The 26451-nt window shown below is 43.7% G+C and overlaps 1 protein-coding gene across 8 annotated transcripts in view; it reads left to right on the top strand.

Moving 5' to 3' along the window:
- ryr1b (ryanodine receptor 1b (skeletal)) overlaps nt 1-26451 on the top strand; it is a 59061-nt gene that overhangs the window by 5150 nt on the left and 27460 nt on the right. For all 8 annotated transcript variants that reach the window (XM_079353283.1, XM_079353284.1, XM_079353282.1 and 5 more), the window contains exons 2-54: nt 7128-7247; nt 7346-7447; nt 9893-9967; nt 10056-10134; nt 10415-10527; nt 10624-10723; nt 10888-10984; nt 11099-11173; nt 11401-11557; nt 11652-11816; nt 11972-12093; nt 12195-12381; nt 12735-12870; nt 12957-13052; nt 13216-13334; nt 13486-13619; nt 13747-13988; nt 14082-14274; nt 14770-14986; nt 15066-15170; nt 15535-15638; nt 15721-15804; nt 15897-16056; nt 16188-16335; nt 16416-16621; nt 16920-17094; nt 17268-17476; nt 17567-17913; nt 18223-18358; nt 18575-18735; nt 18865-19027; nt 19135-19221; nt 19680-19906; nt 19994-20438; nt 20517-21086; nt 21186-21386; nt 21562-21673; nt 21780-21923; nt 22003-22276; nt 22380-22497; nt 22596-22728; nt 23246-23340; nt 23448-23583; nt 23670-23853; nt 24017-24128; nt 24224-24344; nt 24424-24593; nt 24705-24925; nt 25092-25182; nt 25457-25597; nt 25701-25864; nt 26176-26254; nt 26355-26444. In XM_079353283.1, the coding sequence (XP_079209409.1) occupies nt 7128-7247; nt 7346-7447; nt 9893-9967; nt 10056-10134; nt 10415-10527; nt 10624-10723; nt 10888-10984; nt 11099-11173; nt 11401-11557; nt 11652-11816; nt 11972-12093; nt 12195-12381; nt 12735-12870; nt 12957-13052; nt 13216-13334; nt 13486-13619; nt 13747-13988; nt 14082-14274; nt 14770-14986; nt 15066-15170; nt 15535-15638; nt 15721-15804; nt 15897-16056; nt 16188-16335; nt 16416-16621; nt 16920-17094; nt 17268-17476; nt 17567-17913; nt 18223-18358; nt 18575-18735; nt 18865-19027; nt 19135-19221; nt 19680-19906; nt 19994-20438; nt 20517-21086; nt 21186-21386; nt 21562-21673; nt 21780-21923; nt 22003-22276; nt 22380-22497; nt 22596-22728; nt 23246-23340; nt 23448-23583; nt 23670-23853; nt 24017-24128; nt 24224-24344; nt 24424-24593; nt 24705-24925; nt 25092-25182; nt 25457-25597; nt 25701-25864; nt 26176-26254; nt 26355-26444 (8442 nt within the window). The remainder of the gene's footprint in view (nt 1-7127; nt 7248-7345; nt 7448-9892; nt 9968-10055; nt 10135-10414; nt 10528-10623; nt 10724-10887; nt 10985-11098; nt 11174-11400; nt 11558-11651; nt 11817-11971; nt 12094-12194; nt 12382-12734; nt 12871-12956; nt 13053-13215; nt 13335-13485; nt 13620-13746; nt 13989-14081; nt 14275-14769; nt 14987-15065; nt 15171-15534; nt 15639-15720; nt 15805-15896; nt 16057-16187; nt 16336-16415; nt 16622-16919; nt 17095-17267; nt 17477-17566; nt 17914-18222; nt 18359-18574; nt 18736-18864; nt 19028-19134; nt 19222-19679; nt 19907-19993; nt 20439-20516; nt 21087-21185; nt 21387-21561; nt 21674-21779; nt 21924-22002; nt 22277-22379; nt 22498-22595; nt 22729-23245; nt 23341-23447; nt 23584-23669; nt 23854-24016; nt 24129-24223; nt 24345-24423; nt 24594-24704; nt 24926-25091; nt 25183-25456; nt 25598-25700; nt 25865-26175; nt 26255-26354; nt 26445-26451) is intronic.

The following is a 26451-nucleotide window of genomic DNA, read 5'->3' as shown; positions in this document are numbered from 1 at the left end:
ATGCTGTTTGTAAAAAAGTTAACATACACAATAAAATATCGACAGTAAAGACCTTCCTGTGTAAAAGCCCATTCAAAAGTTGCCTGAGAATACAACAGACTGAATTGCCGGTCAGCCATCTTAACTTGGTGTGACGGCTCTGCAGGATCACTGGACTGGAATTAATGAGCAAATTCATCAACATACTATCTCTGACCAGCCTTCATGAAAAGGAAACAAAAGCAGGAGCAGACCAAACAGAATCTTAATGCAGGTTTCATATCGTCCTCTAGGGGCAGCAGATTTTGAGACGTCAGCCGATAACCATCAGGGGAGAGGGAGGCAGGGAGTGTGGGAGCAAAGCCGGGTTTTAGAAGTGCTGAGCCCAGGAGATGAACACATCCACTGCAGGGCAACACACACACACACACACACACACACACACACACACACACACACACACACACACACACACACACACACACACATGTCCAGCAGCTGTTAGTCTGGTCACAGCAGTTTGCACAATGAACAGGTGGCATGGTGCATGTCCGGCTGTGGGCAGGTCATCAGCTTTGTCAAGTCACATCAACACAGACATGTCAGCGTGAGCGTTCTCTGCATTCTCTTCATGTTGTCAGAGTGCAAAGACTTGTAAGTGAGGTTGATTCCTAAAGCTCCCAAAAAGACAAACATGTGATGCTGTGAGCTCAGGATAACAAGGTGTGTGCATGTTCCTATCATGTGCACACAAGTTCCACAGAAGGACAAGTTGTGTTTACAACATCATTCTGTTGTCGAAGCACGTTATTGTTTTGTCAGCTGATCATCACAACGTGACTGTCTTGATTCCTCAGGATACATTTTGTGCACAAGATTGAACATTTCATTCGCCGGGACTTCAGTGGATCTGTATACACACTTTAATTCACTTATATGTGTTGGTATACAGATAGGGAACATTCCCTTATTTTAACACTAAACAGGATAAAAACAAATTCCTCCTAACTCTGGGTTGTCTTATATAGAGAACAGTCTCTCTGGTTTCCTGCAGTCACTCCTATAAACACACTTTGATTATGCATGCTGCTTAGAAAAGTACTTTGTAAACACTTAAAGGCAATGGATGCTTGTAGACAAATTGATTTTTGGATCCAGACCGGATAAAATAATGTATTTAATGTATAATGTATGAAGTTTTTTTTTTTTTTGCTTGTATCTGCCAGTTTCCCAGTTTGTCCTCTTTCAATGGGCAGAGGCTGTTTATTGTGTCATGACAGTTTTGAGCAGTTAAACTGAGTGTGTATTTGTGTGTGTGTGTGTGTGTGTGTGTATTTGTGTGTGCGTGTGTGTGTGTGTGTGCGTTTGTGTATTTGTATGTGTGTGTGTGGGGGGGGGCGACCTGTTTCAGCTTGTTGCTTAGTGTTTTGTAAACATCAGAAAAAAGAGAAATATAATATGAATACAAATGCAAAACAGTAATGTACTAAATTACTGTAATTAACCTACAATTATCTATGCAATGTTATCATTTTGTAATTGATTGTGTAACCTATGTCTGCTGATAGTTGCGTTGACATTTAGAACCCAGAGTGCATTAAACTAATTTGAAAAGGTGAAGTACATTATCTGCACTTCAACAGTCAATGATTTCTTATTCTGGATATTTTTTCTGCGTTTTTCTCACAGTTTGAACCAGTTTCAGCTTGTTTTCCTTTAGTCCACGTCTTCCCTCATAGCGAGAGAGCGCCCCTCTTTCTCCAACTACTTCTAAGTACCTCAAGTAAGACCTCTAAGTATCTGCTGGTCAGCACAAGGAGGGAATGTGATAGTGACAGGTGCAGCCACCTAAAATAGAAGAGGAGTGGAGGGGGAAGGCCCCCGAGATGAGAAGGAGAGGTAATGGAAAAGGGAGAGAAAAAAAAAAAGAGGCTGCAAAAAAATAAAAAAACACAGTTCAGTGAAAAAAACATTTTGGTGAGAAGAGTTCATTGAGAGAGCACAGTAAATAAAAAAAAGGAGACTGCAGCAAAAATCATTAACAAGACATTAAAGGGTATTCACTTTTTCTGTCTCAGGCCACCTCTAACGTTTGTGCTTCATAAATTATCTGCAATATTCTGTCATCATTAGCACATTTAGACGAGCACGGATACAATCATAGGTTTGTGATGATTCTGCATTCAGCACAAGGAAGTCGTTTTTCTCTTTATAAGTCTTTATTGTTGTTTATATGTGTTTACAGATTACATGATTCTGCTAATAAGCAGCTGCCTGATTTTTATCCACACTGTAAGATGGTAACTGGTGAGTGAGCTATTTGAACAACTTCCAAACTCCATTCGATCTGCGGAGTGTCTTTGCACCTTTAAGGAAAAAACTAAAGACCCAGCTGTTCATGAACACCTCGGACCTTCATGAGGATGAAGACGTTGTGTGATAACGACGATTTTAAGAAGGTTCCAGATGATGTTGTGCTTTGCCTCTCGGCACCTGCGTGTCCAATCAGACTTAAGTACTCCTGGTCGTTTGCCTTTACTGACGTCGTTTCTTCTTTTCTAGATCCTCGCTTGTGTGGTTCTCACTCTCATGTATGTAACTTTGGATAAAAGAGTCTGCTAAATGAACTGTAGAATTGAACGATACCTGGATTCTGATTTAAAGAGTGTTATTGTTCAGGTGGTAGTGAATATTTTATTCTCCTGGAGTGGCAGCAAACCTGTAGGAACATGCTATAAAAGTTGTATTGAGTTGGTCAGTGCAAAAATCTGTTAGTGTTGACACTCTGAGAATCTGACTGTGCCAATTAAAAGGTATCACTGATGTGTGTTTATCGCTTTGGGCAGCGAAGACCCGTAACTCTAAATCTGCAATGGCCAGATGATGGGATGGATTTTTCTGTAATGACAATAAAAGGATGTTATCGAACGAGGCTTTTGATGAAGGCTCAAATAAAAAGGTCAGGGAGACATTTTTTTTTCCTGGTAATATTTGTCTGACAGACGTAACCGCAAGTTCACAAAAAGGAGAGGAGAGTGCACAAAGCAGTACAGACTGCAGCTCAGGACGGAGAATCCTGATAGTGCACCTGCGTGGCCTCTTTTAGTTTCAAAGGGAAACCCCATCATCACTCTCCCTTATTGAACTGTTTCTCTCCTCCGCCCACACACACTGTGCAGCGTGCTATCCCTCACTCTCCGTACGAAACATAATCAATGTCCTGAGGTGTCCTGCATCAGCACACTTTTATCAGCATTAGACAACAGTCTGCACCGTGAGCAAAGCAGGAAAATGTAATTCATTTGATAGTAAGGGTTGAGTTTCCATGCACACTGTCATAGCATGGATGCAGCACTTGGACAAATCAGAAACGAGGAGCATGGTGTGAAAAGTCAAACAGTAACATGATATACCCCAAACCCTTCGAGAAACAGGCTCTACATTCAAATAAAGAGCAGAGTCAACGTGAAATATAAACAGCTCACTGTTAAATATACATCACTGGTAATAAGACTCAGAAGGGGCCGAGGCCTGATTCGAACCCACAGCCGCTGCAGCGAGGACTATCGCCTCTTTTCACGGGGCGATCGACACACTGGGCTCTCCGGTGGCCCTCAAGCCAAGAATTTAACTATCTGGACTGTCCAGCAGTGATGAAAGTGATGTAAATCAGACAGGCCTGCAAGTGGAGCAGGCAAACCTCAGTCGTGTTCTGTTGTATTGGCACTTGATGATTGAGCTGGATGATTGCCAGGCTTCGTTGGGAAATGTGGAAAAAAATATCCCACACACAGAAACTTGTCTTGTCTTACTCTGTTGGGCTCAAAGTTTACGTTGACGCCTCCGCTCTCTCTCTCTCTCTCTCTCTCTCTCTGTCTCTCTGAATATATAAAGCGACCCTCCTCACACAAACACGCAATCAAACCTGATTGAACCCTTTAACACACGACGTACCCACAACAACAACCAGATCAGCTGTGTTCACAGTTGTAGAATTACATCCTGTCCTTCCCCCCCTTTTAGCAGTGCGGAGCGAGTATCTGTCACCATTTTGCATCTGTTTGCTTCCTGTATTCGGCGGGCAGTGTGCCTGCTTGTCTGGGGAACCCTGGATACCCTCTGTCTGCATGTGAACCATCAGATGACCCTAGAGAATATACAAAGGTGTCTGCTTTCAGGCGCTATCTGGCTGTAAATCTCTGCTGCATTACACACCTCTATTTGTGCACAGGAGTGTGTTTATTTGTTTAACTGTTGGTCACTTTACATCCAATTGTCTGTACTTCTCCCTTTGACCCCGACCATCCACATCGCCCAGATGCTTTGGATGCCAAGTCCAAACATGGATTGGCTGTAACCCTACACCCACCATGTGGATCAGGGCATTAAATATGTTTCATGTCCACGTCTTTACCCTCTGCCCCGGGTAACAGAGCTGTGGGGTCAGATGGCTGACGACCAGCACATCCTGGCTTTCCACTCAGATACGCCTACCTGTCTTGGCTGCATCAGTAATGATCATGTGAGATTAACAAATAAGCAGGAGTTGTGGTTGGCTTACAATAAAACGTCAAGCAAACAACCTTCTAATCATGCCTCTATTAATATAAGCATGAGTTAAGCCCAGGGGTTTGTGTGCGCTCGAAGTCAGGACACATCTCTATTATTGCTGATGTGCTCTTCGATGTGCTATTATAAGTCTGTGTGTCTTAACACGCTCGCTGGAATAACAAGTCCAGATAAGTACCAGGAAAGTGGTGGCTGGGACTAATGTGTTATTTACATCCTCTTCTCAGTTTGTTGGTTAAAAAAAAAATAAAATAAAAAATTCTCAGGATTTAAAATCACATTTGTGGATCTGGAGTGAAATGTTGATTCTGTGTTTTTCTTTCTCTTGTTTTTGTTTGTGTATATTATCCTCAGACTCTTAAATTACCATATTTTACATTTATAGTCGTTCCCACATTCGCTTCTCTCTTTGCAGATTTTTTCCTGTCAATGTTTTTGTTGTTGATGTTTTCAACTTAAAATCTCATCATGATTTTTTAGCTGTCAAATATAAATCCTTTCAAAATCATTGTCATGGAAAATGACAAGAAACAACTGAACAACTTACCCTGCTGCACTGCTTATATCAACACTCCCGTCCCACTATGACCAGTCTTGTCACACAGGGTCTCGTTTGCTTTTGTAGGTCACATCGAGGCATCAGTATTCATTTGAGTCACTTTCATAAGCAGCTACTTACAGCAGCAGAGTAAACCTGCCATGTGAGACGCTGGCCGTAGAAATAGATAATGTATAATGTTGGACATATATCGTACAGTTGTCATCTGATCACACGTCTTCGTCCTGGAGCAGTGAGTCACTCTGCTTTTAGACCTCCACAAGCTCAGCCCAGCGTTACTTCTTTCATGGATCCTGTGATCTAAGACTGCATGCACTTCATTCAAACAGGATAACTTACTGTTATTATCTGATCTTTTACCTTGATTGTACTGTAGTGATCTAGATCACTATTCAGTCCTGATGAACAGACGTCCATGTCTGAAAGTGGCCTGAAACTCAGCTTCAGTGTTGTGTAAGTTTTAGCTGTTATTGAACGTTATTCCACCGCTTTGTTTAAACCCTATTGAACTCTATTTTGCATATTACCCCTGAGAAACACTTTATTTTGTCAAAAGTCATGTTTACTTGTTCCACATTTAGTAATACTTCAGTTGCATGTGGAGTGGTGTTACTCATTTCTGCAGCGGAGAAGAGAGGGCACACTGCTCCACTTTCCTGAGTGCAAAGCAGGGAGTGCAAGGACAAGACAGAGGAGACATTTCAGGGCAGAGGAGAGATAAATGATAGCCCGGCTGAAGGAAGAAGGGTCACTCTGCAGCCAAAGTAACACTAGAGGCCTCTGGGTATAAGAGAGGAGTAGATGTTATGAGGTCACTGATCTGCATCACTTTCCATTTCCCTGCCTTGTGCCATAAACGCCGACATGCAAACTCCTATGCAGCTCTCAGCCGCGCTTTGAAGAGGCCTCGCCGCTCTCCCAAACACTCAAACATGAAATGTGGTGGCGAGACAGGAGGCAGGTCAAGAACGGGAAGACCGAATGATTCATAAGTTGTTGGATTGAAGGTGAGAAAAGTCAGGAAAAAACAGTCCAGAACTGTTAGACAGCGGTATTAGTCAGGTTAAGTGATGGATCCACTTACATAATGAATGAGTAGAAAGAGCAGCTGAGAATGCTGAGTGTCAGGTGTGGGTTTCACAGGGGAGGGGGTGTTTATCGCTGTAGTTACACCAGTCTCTCCAGAGTCCAGGCACTGACGAGGAGCAACAAATTACTGTCTGTTAGCGTTCTGTTTGTGGACGTAGCGAGTCCTGATTGTGCTGGTCCTTACTAGAGCTGTTCTTCCTCCAAAACAATGTTTTTGACTTGTTTCGTTCTATCGGAAATTATTCTACTAATCACCATTTTACAAATCTTTAAACAGCATAAAAAAACCCAAATGCATCACATTTTTCTTTGCATGCAGTTTTTATAAGAGCATCTATTTGCACACGCTAACATGTGTGTGTCGTTTAATGTTGAATGGTAGGGGATGTAATTTGATTGATTGTATGTCATCACGTTACAATAACTTAATTTAATAAAGTAATTCAGACAGTAAGAATAAATAAAAATGTTCTAAAATGTGAAGTGGAGGTAAAAAGAAGTGCCAACACTACATTTGTTGAGGAGCATGATGGCATCTAAGAGATGATGAAGATGGACCGACTCTGTTTGGATAAGTAAATACAGTATATAGGACCAATTAGGTTTTTAATATGTAAGTGTACACTTACATATTAAAAACATAAATCTGATGGTAGTGGTTGTATTCAAACACAATATTCTTTTTTTTTCTTCATACATGCTGTGACAAGTTTCCTTCTTCAACACAAGTACATGTAAATATTGTCCACAATGATGTCTGTGGCCAATATCTGATCAAGCTTGGTTAGGTCAAAAAACGTTTAGGTCGTTATTAAAGCATAACACAAAAAACTTTAAAAAAAAGATGCAGAAAAAAGGGATAACGAGCAGAAAAAATCCGATGAAATGAAATGAAGTTGTGTTTAAAGTTGTGTTTGTGTTTTTGCTGCAGGATGACCAGATCGTACTGCAGTGTACTGCCACCGTCCTGAAGGAGCAGATCAAGCTTTGTCTGTCCTGCGAGGGCTTTGGGAATCGTCTCTGCTTCCTTGAAACCACATCCAATGCTCAGGTGAGATGCTGAATGCTTCCTCCCTCCCTGTTTGTCTTTAATGCTGACCTCGACTAACCTTCCTTTGTTCTACCGCTGTGCTCTTCACGCGTCTGCAGAATGTGCCCCCGGACCTGGCGATATGCAGCTTCATCCTGGAGCAGTCTCTGTCGGTCCGCGCTCTGCAGGAGATGTTGGCCAACACGGTGGAGATGATGGACGTAAGATTTGAACAGTGAAATAAAGAAATGAGTCATGAATTGAAGACTTGTGAAAAGCGCATTGAGGAACACATTCTTTTGCAGAGTTGTGAGGGATCACAAAGGTGCACAGGAGAGGACTGCTCATGAATGTCAAATCTTTGGTGAAAGGAAGTGACCCCAGCTGATCTGCCCATAAAAACTTTTTTTTTTCTTGAAGACTACTCTCTCATGCTCCTGTCCTTCTCACATTTTCACAATATTTTATTTTAAAGTTTAACTTTCTAATACTTACTTTACAAATTCCAGACCCAATTTATCATTTTCTATGAATTATTTGAATATTCTATTTTTGATTATTTACATCGTATTTGCTTTCATGCGGTTCTAGTTTTTTTGTAGCCGGGCTTTATTCTTCTTTAGAAATGACACACACTGATTACGTCTTTAAACATAAATCCTGTCTGGCTTTAAAGCTCATCATAAAGCTGACTCTACACCAACATCCTTCAGACTATTTGGGGGAACAAAAGATCGACTTATTCTTTGCTTTTTAATTATTATATTCCTCGTTATCTGACGTTCCATTCCCTCCCTTCCCTTCTTGCTCTCTGCCAAGCAGGCAGTCGATTTGGACAAATGGGTATGTCTGTTGACGTGTGTGATTGTCTGTAACGTGTGTCCCAACCAACCTGGCAACCGTCCTCGTTGCTGAATTCCTTGTGGATGAAACTGTGCTGCATCATTCACACTTCTCTAATTTCTATTCACATCTATTTTAGCCTCACGTAAAGGAGACTATCACTCTTTAGACCTATCAGTAATTCTTGGGTACTTTATTGTCTTAGATTGATCTTTAAAGACATGTATAGTTACTTGCATCCCTCCTTTTCATTTCATGCACATCTGTACCTGCACATTTATTCTTTTGTCACGCCATGAATACTACCATACCTTTCTTGATGTTAATTGTTCCTCCAGCACAATGTTTGATGGTTGTCTTGAGAGTTTTGCACATTTCTGTCGACATTTAGCAACATATTATGTTTAATACTGCAGCAATATCAAATGTATTTTTATGCAGGCCTCATCTCAGGTAGCGTACTTTGAAGACATGGATATCACCTGTCAGCCAGGACAACAGCATAGACTTATTTAGCTCATAATATGGACAGAAATATTTCATTCTTGCAAACTGTGCCGCTGAAAGATGAAGGCGGCTCTGTATTTAAGTCTCGTTTGGGTAGTTTCTGGCCACACAGGAGTTGGATGACATGGATGAGCCAGCCGTTTCTAATGATGAGCAAGCGGATGAGAATAGCATGGCATGCAGCACAGTTAAGGGTCCAACCCACATCTATTGGGGTAGAGGGGGAAACCAAACACCCTCAGAGCCCCCGACAAGCCTATCTGTCTCTTAACTCACAAACACACACACACAAACACACACACGCACACACACACATACACCATGTCTGCTCTAATGAGGACCCTTATTGACAAAGGCCCTGTCCAACCACATGCTAATGCTAAATGTAAACCTCAATCTAACCTGAAATATAAAACCAGGTCTTAACCTGAAGAGCCATAATGACCTCACTGCTGAAACACTCGTACGCTTTTATTAAATGGACACACTGAAGGTCCTCACAAAATAAGCAATACAAGACCACACAGAAATACAATAAGGATATCACATCAACACCTGCTCCGACCATCCCTGTTGCTAATGTGGACCAGGGCTGATGATGTAACGCTCCCTCTTATCAAAGCAGACCCTGATTTATCCTAGTGGGTTGTGGGTGCAGAACCCTACAGGAAGTGTTGGTATTACTTAGAGTTGACCCAACTGAATGGTTTTTATAGCTTTCTTTTTTCTTTTCTTTTCTTTTTTTTTTTTTTAAATCTGTAACTGTTCTAGTAATTGTGTTTTCTTATTGCATCCTTGCTGGATGTTGAGAAAAGGTAGGAGGGTTTAATTCTAAGTTTGACACTTTAATCTGTGGTGAATTAATTCAGAGTTTTCACTTTGTTTTGCATTCGGTGAAACGTCATCAGTCTCATCACGTTCATGCTTTCTACAACAACCAGGCTCTATAGCCTGGTATCTTCCAATTTCATCAGTATTTTTATTACTTTTTGATGTATTTTTATTTTCTTGTGCTAGCATAAAGATCATCTGAGTGTTTGCTTTGGTATTCATTAATATTCCCTAATTACTTTTGGAAACAAACTGACTCTTTAAAGTTTTCTTCTCAGGCATTTCTACTTTCACCGAGCACATTAGTCTCCTCCGTCCCATTTCCAGTCACGTGTGAATCTTTATCTCTGAATAGAGTAACCGCTTGGACTATTAACAATGTGCTCTCCTCCATCCTTTGTCAGATGAATTGTTCCAGGTTTATTTGAACTGTACAGTCAGTCTTCTTTGGCTGGTCTGATTAATATTTTCTCCCCCCCCTTCAGTCGTCTCAAGGTGGAGGCCATCGTACCTTACTGTACGGTCATGCCATCCTTCTGAGACACTACCACTCTGGCATGGTAAGACTATCCAAAGGTCACTTGAAGAACAGAGTTTTGATAGCTGTAGTTTGCAAACAGATTTATATTGTTGTACATTTCTGCCCAGTACCTGAGCTGTCTGACGACGTCCCGCTCTCTAACGGACAAGCTGGCCTTTGATGTGGGCTTACAAGAGGACTCCATTGGTAAAATCTAATTACATTTATTGTATACAGTGTTAGGTACAACACCATTGTACAGTATATCCCTGTATGTTCAGAACATGATCACTAAAAGTAATGCTTTTAGTTGCATTATTTCATTGTTTTTGTGGATCTTACACATTTTTGGAGTTTTCCTTTATCGAGTCAGAACTACATAAACAGTACATCTTCTGCTGCAGTGGTATCTGTCATTTTGTCAGGACTGTATGTTTGAGTAAATCTCCCAAAGAGAAATGTAGATAGTTCTTTTTTCTTATTGCAGGTGAGGCATGTTGGTGGACCATCCATCCAGCCTCTAAACAAAGGTCTGAAGGTGAGAAGGTCAGGGTGGGTGACGACCTCATCCTTGTCAGCGTGTCCTCTGAGAGATACCTGGTGAGACCCCTCATAGCCCCTCCGACTTCTGTTACACAATGAAGGATTTTAATTATGCTGGACTCTGAACCTCTTCTTCTCGTCCTCCGTCCTCAGCACTTATCGTACGCCAGTGGCGATCTGATGGTCGATGCCTCCTTTATGCAAACACTGTGGAACATGAACCCCATTATGTCTGGATGCGAGCTGGCTGAGGGTACAGATATTCAGACATTTGACACAAAATACAAAACTGTGACATTGAGTTTGGTATTTCAAAATGGCAGCTTTTAAACCAGAAGAAGTAAAAGATGTACATTTAAATCCTCAAGAGAGATTTTCTCACAGAGTAAAACATGTCCGCGTGTCTCTTCCTCTCAGGGTTTCTGACAGGAGGTCACGTTCTCAGGCTCTTCCACGGTCACATGGACGAGTGTCTGGCCATCGCCACACCCGAGGAAGGCGAAGAAAAGCGAAGGTGAGAAGAAAACACAGCACAGAGATTTCTACCTGTAAAACAGCCTCTAAATCTGACACTATTAAACTCTGTGTGTGTGTGTGTGTGTGTGTGTGTGCTCGGACTCTGATACAGGATGGCTCACTATGAAGGCGGCTCTGTGTGCAGTCAAGCTCGATCCCTGTGGAGGTTGGAGCCGCTCAGAATCAGGTGATAATCTTTCTGGGTAACATGACTTAACACAACAGTACACTGACTGATTTTGTGAGTGAACATTTTCTTTCTATCTAATAATTGCAACAGTTCATATTTCTAGAGCTCTACATATCCACATGTCCTCGCTGTGTGTTGACCTGGTTTCACTTCATCATCATGAAAAACTAAAAACTACTGAAACAGCTATAAAAACACGTTGTTGTTTGACTCTCTTCCTGCAGCTGGAGTGGTAGCCACATGAAGTGGGGGCAATCTTTCCGCATTCGCCACATCACCACAGGCCGGTACCTGTGTCTGGATGAGGAGAAAGGTCTGCTGGTTGTCGACCCGGAGAGGGCAAACACCAAACTATCTGCTTTCTGCTTCCGTGTGTCGAAGGTCAGTGTCCACATTGATGTGTCTGCTGTGATTTTTTTTATTTTTTATTCTCTCATTGACCTTCTTCTTTGTCGGTCTGGGTTCACCTGAGCAGGAAAAGGTGGATGTGGCTCAGAAGCGGGATGTTGAAGGAATGGGCATTCCCGAGATAAAGTATGGAGAGTCTATGTGCTTCGTGCAACATGTGTCCACCGGCCTGTGGCTCACATACGCTGCCCTGGATGCCAAAGCTGCTCGTTTGGGAATGATGAAGAGAAAGGTATGAATCTGTGTCATGAAGGAAAATGTATGATTTGGAAAAGCTTACCATAAGGGGAATGTCTAATACTCACAGGGGAATATCTTTGACCTGTATGAGACATATCAGTAATGCAAAGGAAACAGCCACCAGTAACAGATGTGTTAAATCACCAGGTCATTCTGCACCAAGAGGGTCATATGGATGATGCTCTAACCGTGTCCCGCTCCCAAACGGAAGAGTCTCAGGCTGCTCGGATGATTTACAGCACTACGGGCCTTTTCAGGCAGTTCATCAAGTAGGTTTCATACGTTTGGAAAACTCGTTTATTTTATTTGCTTTGTAAACATGCGAACTCTGAAAAGGGGATAACAGTGTTGCTGGTTCGCTTGTGATCAGGGGTTTGGACTCTCTGAGTGGGAAGAACAAGTCCCCGGGGGCGGTGCCACTTCCTCTGGAGGGCGTCATCCTCTCTCTTCAGGATCTCATCTTCTACTTCCGTCCTCCCGAGGAAGAGCTGGAGCACGAGGAGAAGCAGACCAAACTGCGCTCGCTCCGCAACAGGCAGAACCTCTTCCAAGAGGAGGTAATCTGCAAGCTGCCAGCACAACGACGTGCTTATCGACACCTTTATCTGTCTCTTTATCTACAAAAATAACAACTTTGCTCTGCGGAAGAAAAAAATCTGTAACTGTTAATTTGACTAAATTGGAAATATTTAACTCTGAAATATCAATCTTTTGTAGTTGAGATGTCAGATGATACTTTTCATGTTCTCATTAGATGATTCATTTTATGTTTTTACATCGGTGTTGTATTTTTTTAGGACCCTTATTGTCCGAGCAAACTCTTTGGACCGTCACAAAAACACAACTGATGAAGGGTTTAGGTCGATTAGAATAATCTGTGTCATACACATGACTGAGTCCTCTTTTAAAGGGAATGATCACCATCGTGCTGGAGTGCATCGACCGCCTCAACGTCTACAACACTGCTGCCCACTTTTCTGAATTTGCCGGGGAAGAAGCTGCTGAGTCCTGGAAGGAAATCGTCAACCTGCTTTATGAGCTGCTGGGTAAAGTAATCCGTGTAACTGATCACACCTACAGCTTAAATGCCGCGTGCATTTAAAGTCACGCTCTCTCTTTCTCCACCAAACAGCTTCTTTAATCAGAGGAAACCGCTCGAACTGTGCGTTGTTTTGTGACAACCTGGACTGGCTGGTCAGCAAGCTGGATCGACTCGAGGCCTCTTCAGGTATCAGATGTGAATTCATTTGTTGCCGAAACATCAGAACATGGTTTCAGAGAGACTAGTTTATTTTATATAATCCACTTTTTTAAAAATAATTTTGAATCCTTATTTAACGGCTTTGTGAAAAAGAAAGAAATTGATCACATTTTCCTTTTTATCAATTCAGGTATTCTTGAGGTGCTGTACTGCGTGCTCATTGAAAGCCCTGAGGTTCTGAACATCATTCAGGAGAACCACATTAAGTCCATCATCTCGCTCCTCGACAAGCATGGAAGGAACCACAAGGTTTGTCTTTTTCTCACTGTGAGAAACATGTAAGCTGACTGTGAACGGATAAAATCAACCTGTCAGGTTTACCCACTGCTGCTTGTTGTGTATGTTCTGCTCTACTCTGACACACTGAAACAAACGGGTGATATTAGCGTCTGTCTTTTAGGTCCTGGACGTCTTGCGCTCTCTTTGTGTGTGTAATGGTGTTGCTGTGAGGTCCAACCAGAATCTCATCACTGAAAACCTGCTTCCAGGTCGCGACCTGTTGCTGCAGACTAACATCGTAAACTATGTGACCAGGTACTTGAACTTCTGTTACGTTCATGTTTAATTATACAGAAAGCAAAAAAATGCCCATTTTTGAAGTCATTAAAGTGAAATCCATTTTGTCCGTTAAAGTCGATTTTTGTTTTCTCTTTTCACTCAGTGTAAGACCCAACATCTTCCTGGGTACATGTGAGGGGTCTACGCAGTATAAGAAGTGGTACTTTGAGATGATGGTCGACTACGTGGAACCCTTTGTGACAGCACAGGCTACCCATCTGCGTGTGGGTTGGGCTATGACCGAGGGTTACAGCCCCTACCCAGGAGGAGGGGAGGGCTGGGGAGGCAACGGCGTGGGAGATGACCTCTACTCTTACGGCTTTGATGGACTGCACCTGTGGTCAGGTATGACTGGTGATTTACTCTGTTGCCGTGCCGATTTGCATAACGCTGTGCATCCTCTTTCGTGACTTCCCTGACGTCTGCTTCGCCGTTCAGGTACCGTGCCCCGCCAGGTGGCTTCGCCCGACGCACACAGTCTTGCTGCAGATGATGTCGTCAGCTGCTGCCTGGATCTGAGCGTGCCGAGTATTTCCTTCCGTATAAACGGCCACCCGGTTCAGGGCATGTTTGAAAACTTCAACGTGGATGGCCTCTTCTTCCCTGTCATCAGCTTCTCAGCTGGAGTCAAGTGAGAATAAAATTAGACTAAAGTTTTTTTGTCCCCTTTTCTGTTTGTTGTTGTATTTATTTGCATTTTGAATTATTTATTGAAATAGTTGTGAAGGTGATACAGGCAGATTTTAATTTCTTAGGATATGTCCTCTTATACAATAGTGCGATTTTAAAATCAATATGAAACCTGCTAATGAAGATATAATATGCAAAGTGGTGAAGTAATTAAAAAAATAATAATTGGAAACTGGCAGATCATTTCAAACAAGTCATTAAGCTTTCAACAGACTTTCATTGTATCTGTTTTAATTAGTTGTATTTATTTGTGAAGTGACGGAGTGCAGGCAGGGAAACACACGCTCAGAAACTGGCACAAAAACTAAATCAATGTTTCCTTGTTTATGGGTCTTATAGAGATCAAGGCACTGCTCACATAAAGGACTCAAGTCGTGTGTGAAAAGCTCTGTCGAGTAGATAAAAGCAAGGTCTGACTCCTTTTCTGTCACCTCAGGGCTCGCTTCCTCCTTGGTGGTCGTCATGGAGACTTTAAGTTCATGGCCCCGCCTGGCTACGCCCCATGCTATGAGGCTCTGCTGCCCAGAGATAGGATGCGTATTGAACCCATCAAGGAGTACAAGCACGACTATCACGGAGTGCGCAACCTGCTGGGTCCGACCCTGTCGCTCACCCACACCTCATTCACGCCGTGTCCCGTCGACACGGTCCAGGTAAACAAACGGACTTTGATCATGTTGTTGAAGTGTCTGGTTTCTTTTCACGTTTCGCTGATTGTCCTCCGCCGCACAGATCGTGTTGCCGCCCCACTTGGAGCGTATCCGTGAAAAGCTGGCAGAAAATATTCACGAGCTCTGGGCTATCACCCGTATTGAGCAGGGCTGGACCTATGGGTCTGTGAGTATGAAGTCTGCACTGCATGATAGAAGAAACAAGGTGGGACTATTTATTAGAAACTTTTCCAAATTGGATGTCTTGGATTTTTGTCAAATTATAAAATCATATTTTTAAGAGCAGGTATTTTGAAGTAAAATTCCAACTTGCCATATTTTTACATGTTACCTGTCTATTTATAAAAAAGGGTGTTTTATAATCTCCATAAGTATAAACTATCTTTAGTGACAATCAACAGTATTAGAAGAAAGACACACATTTAGAAATATCTGGTAAAAAATGGAGGGATATCATGAAGGTTTAATACACTTAAATAAATTAACAGTAGATTTTTCTGGCTAGTTTGTGACATGATTTCTCTCCACAGTTCAGGGATGACAACAAGAAACTCCATCCCTGTCTGGTGGACTTCCAGAGTCTCCCTGAACCGGAGAGGAACTACAACCTGCAGATGTCCGGGGAGACTCTAAAGTGAGTTTCTACCGGAGGAGTTGTTTAAATAATATTTGTCACTGGAGCACCTGTTCACGTCTGTGTTCTTGTTTTCCCACAGGACTCTCTTGGCCCTGGGTTGCCATGTTGGTATGGGTGATGAGAAAGCAGAGGAGAATCTCAAGAAGATCAAGCTGCCCAAGACGTAATTCCGCCGAGATCACTCTGGCTATATAAACTAACTTTCTACCTCATGTTTAATATTAACATGATTATCAACTTGTTTATCTATTTTAGTTATGTGATGACTAATGGATACAAGCCTGCCCCCCTGGACCTCAACCATGTCAAACTAACACCAAACCAGAATCAGCTGGTGGAAAAACTGGCAGAAAATGGGCACAATGTTTGGGCACGGGACCGTGTACGACAAGGATGGACCTACAGTATTGTGCAGGTAAACGTTTCCACATTTCTCCAAACTACATCCATACTTTATTTACTGTTTGAAGGATTAAAAAAAAAAATAGGACTGGTCACATTTTGTATAACTACAATTTTAAAAGTGTCTTCTGCTGTCCCTCTCAGGACATCTTAAATAAGAGAAACCCTCGTCTGGTACCGTACAACCTGCTGGACGAGAAAACCAAGAAAACCAACCGAGACAGTGTTAACAACGCTGTCCGCACCCTCATTGGTTACGGCTACAACATTGAGCCTCCGGATCAGGAGAGCTGTGAGTCAGCTGACCTCATCTGAACATGTGTCGACTGAATGTCCTCCTGTATATATTCCTTTTCTCTCTTTTCCCTCCAGCTGGCCACGGCCTTGAGAACACCCGCGGGGACAAAGTACGGATCTTCAGGGCAGAGAGGTCGTACGCTGTCACTCAAGGGAAGTGGTACTTTGAGTTCGAGGCAGTGACCACAGGGGAGATGAGAGTGGGCTGGGCTCGTCCGAGCGTCCGCTCTGACAATGAGCTGGGAGCGGATGAACTGGCCTACGTCTTTAACGGCAATAAGGTCAGTCAGCATCTTTACGCTCACCTTGCTTGAATTGTTTAAGTGTTTAAGGTCAGACTGTGAGAAGACGTCGCCTATAAATGTCTTAAAGGTGCTGTGTGTGAATTTCTCCCCCAAACTTACAGATAACAGCTGAATAAAAAACGATTTGTCGATTCATTAGAAAAAGAATCAGAATAAAAGAAAATGGAGGACACTGGAGGAAAAGATGACTGTGACAATGACATGACTTATATGTGTTTTTTTATTTGTTGAATGTACATTTATTATTTATTATTGTTGACGTTATCCTTCTCAGGCTCAAAGATGGCACGTGGGCAATGACCCCTTCGGTCGCCAGTGGCAGTCGGGTGATGTGGTCGGTTGTATGATTGACCTGACGGAGATGAACATCATGTTCACACTCAATGGAGAGATGCTGATCAGTGACTCGGGCTCGGAGATGGCTTTTAAAGACATTGAAATCGGGGAAGGTAGGAGTTGATGGTCATTTCACGGCGAGTGTTCGCTGCATGAATGAAAAGGATTTGCTTGCCGTGACGCTTTGCAGAAAAGGTCCCTTCGTCGTTAGAATCCAAAATATGAATAAAACAACTTTTATACAGAGCCTTTAACTTACACACACTTGTCTGTTTTTTCCCTGCAGGTTTCATCCCTGTGTGCGCGCTGGGCCTGTCACAGGTCGGAAGGATTAATCTGGGTCAGAATGTCAGCAGCCTTCGTTATTTCGCCATCTGTGGCTTACAGGAAGGATTTGAACCTTTTGCCATCAATATGAAGCGAGACATTACCATGTGGTTCAGTAAAAGTCTACCCCAGTTTGTGCCTGCACCCACTAATCACAATCATATTGAGGTAAATAGTGAGAGATCCTTTTTTGAAGTTGCTCAAATTAGAACTTTTTAGCGAGATCATTTATTTATGGGGAAACTTGTCGTCTCCCAGGTTTCCCGAGTTGATGGGACGGTGGACAGCGCCCCATGTCTAAAGCTCACCCATAAGACATTTGGCTCGCAGAACGCAAATACCGACATGATGTTCCTGAGACTCAGCATGCCAGTCCAGTTCCACGAGACCTTCAAGTTCCCAGCGGGCACCACCCCTCTCACCCGCGCCCTCACCATACCGGAGGAGGAAGTGATCGTGGTGGAGCCAGACTCCGAGTTTGAAGTTCTGAAAAAGTCTGCCAGCCGCAAGGAGCAGGAGGAGGATAAGAAGGAGCCGTCTGTACTCAAGGAGTTGTCTTTGGAAAATGAGAAGGACACGATGTCGGAAAAGGGAAAGAAAAAAGGGTAAGGGTTGAGTATAAAAAGTGCAGATTATTATCCTTCCGTGAAGAGTAAAATAAAGAATGTGCAACAAAAGAGCAGCCCACTAATGAAACTCAGAGGAGCCTCTTGAAGTTCTTAATGACGGTTAATGTCGGTTATATTACATCATTTGTTTGCAGTTATTCAATTCAATTCAAAAAACTTTATTTGTCCCCGGCGTGCAATTCAAGTAATCTTCCTTGATACTTACCTCAATATCAGAGATGTATGGCGAAGCCTCAGAGTTGGTGTATTTAGACTAAACTGTAACTTCTCTTCTCTGGACATTAGATTCTTCTCTAAGGCCAAGAAGGTCGCCATGACACCTCTGGCCCCTCCTCCCGCCCCTCCAACTGTGCCTCGCTTGGTGGAGGATGTGGTCCCTGATGACAGAGACGACCCAGAGATCATCCAGAATACCACCACTGTGAGCTAAACAACCTTGCTAATGCTACATGCTACTTGCGAATGCTACATAGACAGCAGATATCAAAATATCACTTCAGCTTGTGCAGATCATCTGCAGAGCCTGCTCATTAGTAATGCACTGTGCATATGTGGGTTTGTCTCCACAGTCTAATGGTCACTGCGTGTGGATTTCTCCCTCACATCTTCTTTTGTCATACTTTTTTTTTTTTGATAGTATTTCTATTCGGTGAGGATATTTGCTGGACAGGAGCCTTCTGGTGTGTGGATTGGCTGGGTCACTCCTGACTACCACCAGTATGATCCGTCCTTTGACCTGTCCAAAGTGCGCAGCGTCACTGTTACCGTGGGAGATGACAAAGGCAACATACATGACAGGTTTGTTTTTCCCCCATTTTAATCATGCTTAACAATAACAGCCTTTTGAAACACTGAAACTGTGTGCGCGTTGTTTTTTAAAACTCGGCTAAAAGTCGCATCTGGGATGTGTGTGCTGCTGTTTTACAGTATGAAGCACAGTAACTGCTACATGGTGTGGGGAGGGGACCTGGTCAGCACGCAGCAGACCCGCTTCAGCCAGGAGGACATGGTGGTTGGCTGTTTGGTCGACCTTGCGACAGGTCTCATGACCTTCACAGCAAACGGGAAGGAGATAAACACCTTTTACCAGGTAAAGCAGACTCACTGCGTGTTGTGTGCGTATTAGCATCTTTGTTTTTTGCACGTCACTTCAAATGAGTCTGCATGAGTTATAAACCAAGAGGTGTTTTATTTCAGGTGGAGCCCAACACCAAGCTGTTTCCTGCCGTCTTCGTTCAGCCCACCAATCAGAACCTGGTGCAGCTGGAGCTGGGCAAACTCAAGGTCAGGCTCGACTTTTACTCACACATGACAGTGTAGAGGTGAACATATTTAAGCTTCTTCAACTTCCTTTCTCTGATTTATTTTTAACTTCTGCTGATTCTCCTGTTATTACATCGTGACGTGGGTCTTACTAACTTTGGCTGCTCCCTTGAATAGGGTATGCAGAAGGGAGTAGGCTGTCTTGTTGGCAGAAAACTTCATCCATGGGCAGAAGAAATAAGAAATGAAGTAATACAGAACCAGGGAAAGAGAAATATAAGAGCCTGTTTGGGCAAACGAGAATAAAAATATGTATGGATAGAAAGAAAAGAGTTCATAAAGCATCTCAGGCATGTGTGTTGTATATTGTCTAATGTTCATGCTTTACAGCCTTTGCTTTCTCTTGTTTGAGTATTTTTGTACTTTATTTCTATAATTTTATATTCCTCCTTCCCCTTTTTGCCTTTTTTCGCTCTCAGAACATAATGCCGATCTCAGCAGCCATGTTCCGCAGCGAGCGTAACAACCCCGTCCCCCAGTGTCCTCCCAGGCTGGATGTCCAGATGCTCACCCCAGTTATCTGGAGTCGTATGCCCAACCACTTCCTGAACCCAGAGGTGGGCAAAGTGAGCGAGAGGCTGGGCTGGATGGTGGAGTGTACTGAGCCTCTCATCATGATGGCTCTACACATCCCTGAGGAGAACAGGTCAGAGACACCAGGATGCAGTCTGCACATCGCTTACATGTTCCTGCAGTGAGTCCGATCTACAAACTGCTGTTGTGTTTGTTTCAGATGCATTGACATCCTGGAGTTATCAGAGCGTCAGGACCTGATGAAGTTCCACTACCACACCCTCATGCTCTACTGTGCTGTCTGTGCACTCGGGAATAACCGTGTGGCCCATGCCCTGTGCAGCCACGTGGATGAATCCCAGCTTTTCTACGCCACCGAGAACACCTACCTGCCTGGACCTCTCCGCAGCGGATACTACGACCTGCTCATCAGTATTCACCTTGAGTCTGCAAAACGGGCACGCCTCGGCACCAACAGAGAGTTTATTGTCCCCATGTCTGAAGAGACTCTGAGCATCCACCTCTATCCTGACGCCAAGAAGGCTCATTCTCTCCCCGGTGTCGGCCTCACTACCTGCTTACGCCCCAAGCTACATTTCTCATCCATCAACTTTGTCGGCACCGACCCTGACCTGTACACCATCAGTCCTATTTTCCCCCTGCAGGTAAGAGACAAGAATTGCTTTGGAGCATGATAAGACGTTTAAGATGCCTTTTTGCTGATGTGAACCTTCCCTCCTCAGGAGCTGAAGACCAGGGCGATCAGCATGTTGACTGAAGCTGTGTTGGATGGTAGTCAGGCTATGCGGGATCCAGTTGGAGGCAGTGTGGAGTTCCACTTTGTCCCAATCCTGAAGCTTATAAGTACACTGCTCATAATGGGCATCTTCAACGATGAGGACACCAAGCACATCCTGAAGATGATCGATCCAAATGTTTTCAGTGGAAAAGAGGAGGAGGAGGAGAAAGCCGAAGAGGGGGAAGCTGCCGCAGGAGAGCGCGCAAAAGCAGAGGAGGAGGAGGAGGACAAAGACGAGGACGCAGAAACGGAGCTTGAGGATGAAGGGGTTGGTGATGAGGAAGATGAGGAGCTAAAAGAAAAGGCAGAGCATGAGGAGGAAGAAGCTAAAGCTGAGGAGGAGGGGAAAGAAGGGGAGGAGGAGGAGGGAGAGGCCAAAGGAGGAAAAGTGGACGGAGAGAAGGCAGAGGAGGAGAAGGAGGAAGAGGCAGTGGAAGCAGAAGCAAAAGAAGAAGAGGAGGGTCCTGAAGAGGGTCTACTCCAGATGAAGCTTCCAGAATCCGTCAAGCTGCAGGTCATTTTGATATTCAAACACCGTCTGCTATCCATCCACAGCACATCACATGTTTTCAATTGTCCACCATCTTGTCCCTGACTTTATTACCTCTTACAGATGTGCACGCTCTTGCAGTACTTCTGCGACTGTGAGCTACGTCACAGAGTGGAAGCTATCGTCGCCTACTCCGACCAGTTTGTCCACAATGTCCAGGACAACCAACGTGTTCGTTACAACCTGCTGATGAGAGCCTTCACCATGTCGGCCGCTGAGACTGCACGACGGACCCGCGAGTTCCGTTCACCACCACAAGACCAGGCACTGATTGATGTTTTTTACTTTTCAGTCTTTACAATTAACATATGTTGGTTAGTTTTTGGCATCTATTTAAACGTTAAAAGCACTGTCATACGTCACGTGAATGATGAGAGAATCATGCAATACAAGACGAACTAAAACATGCTGATGGAAATGAAATGTGTTTACCTCTAAGGTTCTGTTGCTGACAAACTTTAAGCATTGTCCAGAGGATGAGGATTGTCCCGTGCCTGAGGAGGTGCGAGACACTCTGGCAGAGTTCCACGTTGACCTCCTGCTTCACTGTGGTGAGACGTTATTTAAGCATCCTGATTCTTTTTGACTTTACTGGCGTCAGAGACTCTCGTGTTGGATCCGCCGGGCTCTTAATGATGAATTTTGACTTATAAATAGGTATTCATATTGAGGAGGAGGCCGAGGAGGAAGAGGTGGACACCTCACTGAGGGGCAGACTCCTCAGTCTGGTCGATAAGGTGAAGAACTTTCGCAAGAAGGAGGAGGAGGAGAAGCCAGAGGTCGAGGAGGAACCAAAACCAAGTAAGGGATTCATTTAAAACTTCAGTCAAAAAATACCTAAATCCTGACAAATGAAAAATAATGTGTCCACTCCACCAAGGCACCCTTCAGGAGCTGATCTCCCACACCATGATACACTGGGCCCAGGAGTCGTTCATTCAGAACCCTGAGCTTGTGCGTCTGATGTTCAGCCTGCTCCACCGGCAGTATGACGGCCTCGGAGAGCTGATCCGAGCGCTGCCCAAAGCCTATGCCATCAACGCCATATCTGTCCAGGACACCATGGACCTGCTAGAGTGTTTAGGACAGATACGTTCACTGCTTATTGTTCAGATGGGCCCAGAGGAGGAGAGACTTATGATCCAGAGCATCGGGTCAGTGATGAAACGGACTTACAGGCATCTGTAGTTGTGACATGTGACCTTAGCTAGCGTCAGAAAGCTGACGCCATGTTGTGCTTTTTTAAAATGGTTTTAGGAACATCATGAACAACAAGGTGTTCTACCAACATCCTAATCTGATGCGAGCTCTTGGTATGCACGAGACTGTCATGGAGGTGATGGTCAACGTGTTAGGCGGTGGAGGAGACTCAAAGGTAATTGTGACGAGCGTCGTTTTATCTCTCAGACGGCCTCAGCCTGAATCTTTTGATTGAGTGTGTCAGCGTCCATATTTTGTGTCTTTTCTCTTCAGGAAATTCGATTCCCCCAAATGGTGACCAACTGCTGTCGCTTCCTGTGTTACTTCTGTCGTATCAGCCGACAGAATCAGCGCTCCATGTTTGACCATCTGAGCTACCTGCTGCAGAACAGTGGCATCGGCTTGGGTCAGTATAAGCCACCTTTTTGAGGTTTATTTTTCTGCTGTCCGTCGAGGAACTTTTTAATTAAAAAAGTGAATAGGTCTTCATTCATTTTGACGGTTTCCAAACTGAAATGGATATAACTGTTCTCATCATCAGAGATCTTGTTTGCTGTAAAATGCTGTCGAAGGTTTCCCTTGCAAAAGAAAATTTGAACACAAATTTGAAGGCAGGAAATGTAATGTTATAAAAAATACAGACACAAGTTTTCAAAGCTTTTGGAGGTCTTTTGCGTTTGTTTTTGGAGACAGAGGATGAAGTAGGAAACAGGTTAGAGGGAGTGGAGAATGAGGGCCACAGACCGGTCTTGAACCCGGGCAGCCCACTTGGAGGACTATAGCCTCCGTAAATGGGGCACGACATAACCACGAGGCCTTCTGCATCCTGACAAAATCTAGTTTGAACCTCTTCATTTTTGCATTTATTTCAGTCTGTATGAAATACCATGAACAAACTCACTCCCTTCATTTTGCACTTGCAGGCATGCGTGGCTCCACTCCTCTGGATGTGGCTGCAGCTTCCTGCATTGACAACAACGAGCTGGCCTTGGCGCTGCAAGAGCAGGACCTTGAAATGGTTTGAGAATTTAAGAAAATAAACAGAACTGAAAGCATTTAAAGGCGTACTGTGGACATGTTAGCTTTGAATCTTTCTTGGTGTCTGTGCCACGCGTGTCGATGCAGGTGGTGACATACTTGGCTGGCTGTGGACTGCAGATGTGTCCAATGCTCCTCTCTAAAGGCTACCCTGACATTGGCTGGAACCCGTGTGGAGGAGAGAGATACCTGGACTTCCTCCGTTTTGCTGTCTTTGTTAACGGTCCGCGCCCTCGTGCTGTCACCATATTTGTAGTTCTAAGATGTGAGCGACTGTGATTAAACAATAGTTTTTCTTCCTCCTCACAGGAGAGAGCGTGGAAGAGAATGCCAATGTTGTCGTGCGACTGCTCATCCGTCGGCCCGAGTGCTTTGGCCCCGCCCTGAGAGGAGAGGGGGGTAATGGTCTGCTGGCTGCCATGGAGGAGGCCATCAAGATCTCAGAGGACCCGGCAAGAGACGGACCCACTGTCAAGAAAGACAGGCGCTTCATGTGAGTGATGACACCGTAGCCTCAATACCATATATTTTGTATATTTTTTGAAAATGTGATCTAGGTCCACATTTGAATCTCGTAATCTATTCAAATGAATTGATGAATATTAAAGTGTATCATCTTGAATATTTCTAAGCTGCTCTTGGTTTTTGATTGGCAGGTTTGGTGGCGAGGAACAGCACGAGGAAAACCGCGTACATCTGGGAAATGCCATCATGTCGTTCTACTCAGCCCTCATTGATTTGCTGGGTCGCTGTGCCCCTGAGATGCATGTGAGTACAAGTCTTTTCCACCACTTCAGCTCAGTATGTGGGGAGGGAATAATGCTTCATCTCACGCCGCATGTCTGGAATATTCTTATCTACAGCTGATCCAAGCAGGCAAGGGTGAGGCTTTGAGGATCAGGGCCATCCTGAGGTCTCTGGTGCCCATAGAGGACCTGGTGGGAGTCATCAGCTTGCCTGTGCAGATTCCTGCTTTTGGCAAAGGTAAGATACTAAGTCAGAATCATATTTGGTAATAATACATCAGTGTCTTCTTATACGATTTCTTCTCTCCAAACTGCAGATAGTCAGATTATCGAGCCAAAGATGTCTGCCAGTTTTGTGCCAGACCACAAGGCCTCCATGGTGCTGTTCCTTGATAGAGTGTATGGAATTGACAACCAGGACTTCCTGCTTCATGTCCTGGAGGTCGGATTCCTTCCTGACATGAGAGCATCAGCTTCTCTAGACACAGTGAGTCGAGAAAGACACAGATAAAAGACAGCGTTAACTTTGTAAATATGTACTGTGTGTTGCTACCTGACCTGAGTTTAATGACACCGCTTTTCATCCTCTCTTATTTAGGTTGCATTCAGTACAACTGAAATGGCCTTGGCACTGAACCGCTACCTCTGTTCAGCTGTGTTGCCTCTGCTCACCAAGTGTGCCCCGTTGTTTGCTGGGTCTGACCACCGAGCCATCATGATCGACTCCATGCTCCACACCATCTATCGTTTGTCCCGTGGCCGAGCCCTTACCAAAGCTCAGAGGGACGTGATTGAGGAGTGCCTCATGTCGCTTTGCAAGTCAGTACTAATTCTGTTATCACAGAGTTATTAGTGGATATCTTAATCATTAGTAGAACGGCAAAATAATTAAGCTGAGAAAATGGAAACGCATGTTTGCATCATTCTGCTCAGTGTTAAAGATCAAGTATTGCACCCCCTCCTGAAAGGTTGCTGTCATTGTCAGGTATCTTCAGCCCTCCATGCTGCAGCATCTGCTCAGACGCCTTGTGTTCGATGTGCCCATCCTTAATGAATATGCAAAGATGCCTCTCAAGGTTTGTAGACTTTCATTTTTCAAACAAGTCTTTGTTTCACATCATTCGAAATGAATGAAAAACAATTCTGCATAAAATACATTAGATGGAATAAATGAAACACAAATTCGACCCGATCTGTGTTAGAAGTGCAAACAGATGAAATGCAGATTGACGTGCGGTTGACGTATTATCATTACAAATGTATAAATTACATCAAATTGATTCTTGTACATGGCAAAAGTTATATTTAAAATGTCCACCTTTGCATTTCTCTGTAATTGAATCCTTCCAGTTGTTGACGAATCACTACGAGCGCTGTTGGAAATACTACTGCTTGCCTAATGGTTGGGCTAATTTCGGTGTGACCTCAGAGGAGGAGCTTCATCTTTCTCGTAAACTCTTTTGGGGAATCTTTGAATCTTTGGCGCACAAGGTGAGAAACGACACATGTAGTGTCAGAGTTTATACTGTACAATCACAAACGGTCAAGCTCATGTAATGATTAACCTTCATTCTGTGTGTTATCCAAACATTAGAAATTTGATGCTGAGCTCTTCAAGATCGCCATGCCTTGCCTCTGTGCTATAGCAGGAGCCATTCCTCCGGACTATGTGGACGCCACTTACTCCTCTCACACTGAGAAGAAAGCGTCTGTGGACGCTGAAGGCAACTTTGATCCTAAACCAGTGGAGACCACAAAGTGAGCTGGAAAATACATCAGTACATAACTCAAAGTGTAACCGAGCCCGACAGAAAGAAACAACACGTTACATAACATCAAAGTGATGCACAATCATGTCATTCATTAATAGTCTAAACTTCAAGTTGTGTCAAGAACGAACATCAGTATCTTTATTTTAATGTAGAATGAAAGGTGAGATGAGATTTAACCTAAACAATGAAAGAACATGATGTTATAACTTTTCGAGTTATTTTCAGGTTTTAGGTGAATTGCATCCATGACCTGTAATAATTACATGTATATATATTTATATATGTTTTATTTAACAGCACCATCATCCCTGAGAGGCTGGACGCCTTCATTAACAAGTTTGCAGAGCACACCCATGACAAATGGGCCTTTGAAAAGGTCAGCTACCAACAATGTGAATCACTGTATTTAAAAACCGGTTGGTTATTTAGAAGTGTGAGTGTGTTGTACTAATGTCAGTGGTTGAACTCATTTTCAGATTCAGAACAATTGGACCTATGGAGAGGTGTTGGATGAGAACGCTAAGACTCACCCGATGCTCAGGCCGTATAAAACCTTCTCTGAAAAGGTAAATA

Source organism: Symphodus melops (genome assembly GCF_947650265.1).
Source record: "Symphodus melops genome assembly, chromosome: 10".
Lineage (NCBI taxonomy): Eukaryota > Metazoa > Chordata > Actinopteri > Labriformes > Labridae > Symphodus > Symphodus melops.
Note: the sequence above shows the minus strand (reverse complement) of the source record. Positions and strands in the feature narration are given on the sequence as shown.